At 47.8% G+C, this 5,771-nt stretch overlaps 1 protein-coding gene across 1 annotated transcript; it reads left to right on the top strand.

The window, feature by feature from the left end:
- The first annotated feature begins 4,238 nt into the window (after positions 1-4,238).
- LOC136773752 (uncharacterized) lies at positions 4,239-5,347 on the top strand. Its single transcript, XM_066727666.1, has 2 exons — positions 4,239-5,162; positions 5,339-5,347. Exons 1-2 carry the CDS (start codon positions 4,239-4,241, stop codon positions 5,345-5,347), a joined length of 933 nt encoding a protein of 310 aa, XP_066583763.1.
- The last annotated feature ends 424 nt before the right edge of the window (positions 5,348-5,771 follow it).

Genomic DNA, 5,771 nt, shown 5'->3' with positions numbered 1-5,771 from the left:
TTATTTGAGATTTTTCTGAGCACTTTGGATTGCAGCGCATTTATTGCTAACATTAGCATGAAAATTTAACAAAGATTAGTTAGTGTAAGGCGCTAAGCAAGTTGCCTGTGTCCATTAATCGCTACCTATAACACTGCTCGTAAATATTGCACATGAATGACATGACCCTATGCTTTTTGTGGAAAGTGAGTGGCTTATAGTTTAGGTTAAGAAAATTTTCTTTACAGAAGCATTTACTCACAATGGGCTAAGGTAGGCTACAAAAGACGCTGTACGGGTACTCATTTCTTGTTTTAGGCTACTTAACAGAAAATTGTAAGATCTAAATAAAGAATCGAATCCCTTTTCCCTATTAGAACTTAGTATTTTAGGAAAATAAGGCGTATAATTGTCGACCTAGCGTCATGATGCATTCACCTAATAGTGTTGGGCGTGAGGAGAGAGCTCGGTCGCGTAGTGATTCGCGTGCGGCCTGGGAGAGATTGTCCCAGGAGGTAGCAGAATTACCTTACGGACAATTAATATCTCAGATGTGTAGCCAACGGTTAACAACAGAAGGTAAGGTCCAGAAACTGAGGGATCGGCTCACTCGATTCAGGATTCGCCAGGAATGGGGCTCAACAGCGGCAAAATGGGATCCAAGGAAAGATGAAGAGCAGATAGTGGATACACCAAGAGAAGAAGAAGCTGGAGAAGAGGCAGCCGGACCAGCGATGCCTGCACCTACAGGAATGACATTAGGAAATGATTCCTAAAACTTCCTAGGCGGTACAGTACTGAGTTCGTCAAGGGCTGTGACCACAGTCATCACAACAATGGCTTCGCCTTCAGCTGGAGTACGACTCTCTACGTCTGTCATCGGTTGTATCACTACCGCTGCACCAAGCAGGGTTTCTCCTAGTGAGGTGTTAACGGCCTTTGCCATTAATTCCAATCTGCAGAAGATTTCACAGGTAGTGGGAACTTGGCCTGATCCTTATAGGCTACCAATTGCGCCTGCACATCTTCCAGGACAAAATCCGCCTATACAGATCCAAACCTTGAGGGAAGTTTCAATTCCATTAGTGGAGAACAGGGCCAGTTTAGAAGAAGAAATTGCAGAGGTGGCAAGGCATACCGTGGACGAGTTTAAACGTCGATCTTTTGAAGCGCGTGAGAGACACGAACTAGAAGAGGCGACGCGCCTATCGGTATTGAGACTGGAGCAGGATAGGGTGTCCCCGACGAGATCACGATATACAGGTACTGTGAAGAAATTACCTATTAATCCAGCGCCTCTGCATCATTCGACCAGAGTTCCTGCCTTGGATTGTAGAGGCCAACGACAGCCTGGTAAAGGAAATTCGCCAAGGAAATGGCGTGAGCCAAGCAGTAGAAAAATGAATACTCATTTTAGTACAGAATCAGCCGACTCCGAGGACTTTACGGATGCTCTCTCGCAGGATATAGGGCTAGAAAAGAAGAGAGATGATCGCCAAAGAAATCGACATGACCGCCAAGCAGTATCATCGAGGAGGAGTAAGCAGATCTATAAGAAGTCTTTTTGCCAACGAGACAACACAGATAGTGACGACAGTAACAGTAGCGATTATCCCTTACTCCATACGACAAATGGGCGACGTAATTCGCCACGGGATTACTCACAGTCCAGTGAGGGGGAAGATCGAAATGATGATAACCGATCAGCTGATCTGAGAGCAAGATGGCATAACCAGGACAATCATCGAAGGAGGAGACACAGCACTGCTAGGTCTGACCGACAAAGTTCAAACTCAAGAACTAGAAGTTCCAGGTCAAAGGCGGTAGACGCTCTCTACAAATGGCATATTTCATATAGTAATGAACAAAAAGAAAGTGCCGACGCATTCATCGAGCGATTGGAACGTTGTCAGAAAGGATCGGGAATTAGTTGTCATCATCTGCTTCATGCGTTGCCAGTAGTGCGTAAAGATCAGGCCGAGAAATGGTATCGCCTTGTTGGTTGCCAGGCCCGATCATGGAAGGACTTCTTGGAAAAGTTTATAAAGAGATTCCAAACACAGGAGTACCGTAGGAAGATACTAGATCAGGCCAAGGGAAGGATGCAAGCAGATGGGGAAAATATAGTGGAATTTTTGGAAAACATGGAAACCATCTTCTCCTACCTACAACCCCCACTGAAAGAGCGTCGACGCCTGGATCTAGTTTATGAAAATTTGCGATCGGCGTATACCAACAGACTTCTGCGGAGCCAATTTGCCTCTTACGAAGAACTTATTGACTTGGGCCAGGAATTGGAGGATCATTGGGCCAAAGAGCGACGGCGAAAAGGTAAAACTCAGGTTGATCGCGTGCCTGTGCCTAGTGCGGTGTACCACGGCGGAGAGAAAACTGGAAGTAGATGTGCTGCAGTGATGACAGAATCGGCCACCGAAGAAGGATCGGGTGGAAAGGTCGACAAGCAGAAAAAGGCTTCCAAGACTAAGAAGAAACAGCCTGAGAGTTATACCTCCAAGAAGGAAGTGGAAGTAGCGGCGACGGAAGAGAAACCGGGGACGGGAGTACGATTGGAAACTAAACTGCCACCTTCGCTAGCAGAGGGAGCACAAGTAATCCAAATTCCCGCTTCAACGCAGCCCCAATTCATTGTGCTGCAGGCGCCTTTCGTACGCGGGAAACCGAGTTCTTTTCGAGGTGGAGGTTCAGGCTTAGGAAACAGAGGTCAGAGGCCCTGCTACAATTGTGGACAAGTGGGACACTGGAAGAATTCATGCCCACAACCCCGGCGGAACCGCAATGGATCGGGACCTACGGAGCAGAACGCAAATAGCCAAGTAGCAGCGGGAAACTCGAGGCGAGGCGAGAGCCAGGGGTCATCTCCGCCTCAGAATTAAATAACGAAGGCCCAAGATTATCACCACCAGTTTCAGATTCTACCAAAGTTCAACCAACACTCCAGGAAGATACTTATAGGGGAGGTGAACAAGCAGTAAATCCAGTACAAGTAATAAAGATACTGTGTGTGTGTGTGTGTGTGTTCGAGTCGGGAGGAGCAACAATGCTGAGAAGTAGATTCCACATTTTTGCTATATCTCCCTGTCTCTATTGCGTTCACAGGGGACGGCTAGACCAACAGCGTGCAGCCGCTCCACCTGTCTCTCTCTCTATCTCGCACCGCGGCGCGCTTGCGCGTCTACAGGCCCTGGCGCGTCGCGGCCGCGGCACAGCTTGCGCGCCTGACCACTAGGTGGCCAGCGCCACGAGCAGCTCTCTCGCTGGCAAGTTTCGTGCCGCGGAATTATATAGATGGGTCCTTGATAAGGACCCATCGCACCTCAGCCTTGCTCGACCGCTGCTTGACCGCAGCAACAGCAGCATCTTTTGACGCCTCAACGGCAGCGCCTCCACTGGCCAGCAAACGAGCGCCTCCACTGGCGAACTCGACGGGTAGATCTTTAGTAAGTATCACCCAACCACCCACCGCCTACCAAGAGGGGACTACCCCTCTGCGGCAATATCCTCCCTCCTAAGGGAAATTTCTCCGGGGACTGCCCGGGAGAAGTTAACCCTCTCCTTCCCCTCCACACTGCCTCCGAGGACTACCTCGGACCCAGTGTTCCGACCCTCAAGTCCAGGGCTCTCGAAAGAGTCGGGTAGCGGGAGGGGTGGCTCGGAGCCACTATAGCTCTAGGAGAAGTAGGCCGAGGGGTAAGGGGACTTCCCCTTCCCTAAAACCACTTCTCCTATTTCGCTTCCTCCCGTGGCTGGGGATTTTACTGGGGAACACTCCAGGGAAAATTGCCCAGTCCGGGAGCTTCTAAGTCCGCGTTCCTTTCTGGGGAATTCCGTTTTCTGGGGTTCTAGGGAATCTTCGTAGACCGAAATTCCGTAGAAGTTGACGAAAGCAAATTCCCTAGCAAGTCGATCATTAGTCTAGCGGTTCTTTTGTAAATATTGTAAAATTTTTGTACATTTTATTTATTTAAATAAAAACTCCTTTTACCTCTTATCTTTGGCTTTGAATATTTTATTCTAGAATAAGACCTTCCCTTCTGACCACAGGTTCGGAGCCAACTTGGGACATTGTTTCGCACAAATTTTTGGTCCTTCGAGCCGGATTTCCGGCAAAAAACGTTCGAAGTGCATCAGTGTTCCTGAGTGGGCATTCTGGATTGTGTTTTGGATTGTGGCTTGTTCTGGAATAGAGTTTCAAAATGGCTAGCGCAAGGGAATTATTAGAAGCAATCAACTGCGTGCCCATGATTCGGGATGAATTCGTTCGGTTGGTCGTTAACATCAAGAAGCGTGGAGTGCACAATTTCACCCTTCCCTTTTTGGAGGATAGGCTAGCAGCCTTAGAGAAGTGGCTTAACGTGTTGCATAAAACTCACGTTAAGATCACTACTCACACTAAACCGGCCGAATTAGCTAAAATGGAGTACGTAACCGATAATTGGTATCAAGCGGCCCTTGATGCCCATAGTGAGGCGGAAGAATTCATCCTAGGACATCTAGATGAACTTCGACCCAATCAGGGCATGTCGGCATCAGGTCCCACTGCGCCTTCAGGCGAAATAAACCACATTAGACTTCCAGTTATTGATTTACCGAAGTTTTCCGGGGATTATTTAGAATGGAACAACTTTTATGAGACGTTCCGTTCCATTGTTCACGACAAAGTGTATGTCTCCGGTCGAGACAAGTTCCATTATCTGAAATCCTGTTTGCAAGGAGAAGCAGCTACGGTCATTAAATCTTTAGCGATCACTTCCGAGAACTATGAGATAGCATGGGACACTCTGGTAGCTCGGTATACTGACAAACGGATGATCACGGATACGTTCTTAGATCAAATCTCGCAAGTACCCACGCTTCGGGGTGACAATTTTAAGGTTCTGAAAGAAGTTAGGGACTCAGTTACGGTTGCTCTCAACGCCCTTAAAACTATGGGATACGGCGTCGATCAATGGGATCCCATAATTGTTCATTTGCTGAAGAACAAACTGGATGACACCCTTCGTTTAGCCTGGGAAATGTATCTGGGAAGCAGCAAGGATTATCCCTCGTTCATTCAATTCTCTGAGTTTCTAACGCGTCATATTAACTCCTTGCAATCATTAGGTAACAAACCTAAGACTTCCAAAAAGGAATCGGGGAGATCCTTGAAGTCACACGCTACTAGCGTGAATAGTACCGGTTGCGCTCACTGTGGTAGTAACCATCTCTTGTATCAGTGCAAGGACTACCTTGCATTGACCCCTCAGGCCCGTTCAAAGTTCGCATTTTCACAGAATCTTTGCATCAACTGTCTGAGGCCCGGGCATAGTTGCTCCAATTGCTCTTCTTCGTCACGATGCAGGAAATGTAGTAAAATGCATCATACTTTATTACATTTTGACAAATCTGGCACCGGGGGGTGCAAGGCACGGGGGAATACCCCCGCGGTCAATTCCTCTTCCGAACCAGAACCCTCTAGCTCGAATACTACAACACATCTCAGTGTTTCCGACACTCGATCAGTTCTATTGGCCACTTTCTCTGCCAGAATCGATGCTCATGACGGTTCTCGTATTATAGTCCGCGGTTTAGTTGACACGGGCTCCGAAACTTCCTTTATTTCGGAAAATCTAGCTCAGCAGCTACGGGTATCACGAAAACGTGTCAACGCGACCATTCATGGCGTCTCTCTGAATTCGGCTCAAATCGTTCGAGCAGAGGTACAGATTACGCTTCATTCTCTATCACGACACGGTGTCTCGTTGGACGTAACTGCATTGATCTTACCAAGGATT

Source organism: Prorops nasuta, unplaced genomic scaffold (assembly GCF_024137725.1).
Source record: "Prorops nasuta isolate Cenicafe-Biocafe unplaced genomic scaffold, Cenicafe_Pnas_1.2 PNAS00005, whole genome shotgun sequence".
Lineage (NCBI taxonomy): Eukaryota > Metazoa > Arthropoda > Insecta > Hymenoptera > Bethylidae > Prorops > Prorops nasuta.
This window is presented reverse-complemented; position numbering and strand designations above follow the sequence as displayed.

Bases quoted from the DNA above. Each gene is read 5' to 3' on its own strand.
- LOC136773752 (XM_066727666.1), top strand. From the start codon at position 4,239: ATGATTCGGGATGAATTCGTTCGGTTGGTCGTTAACATCAAGAAGCGT.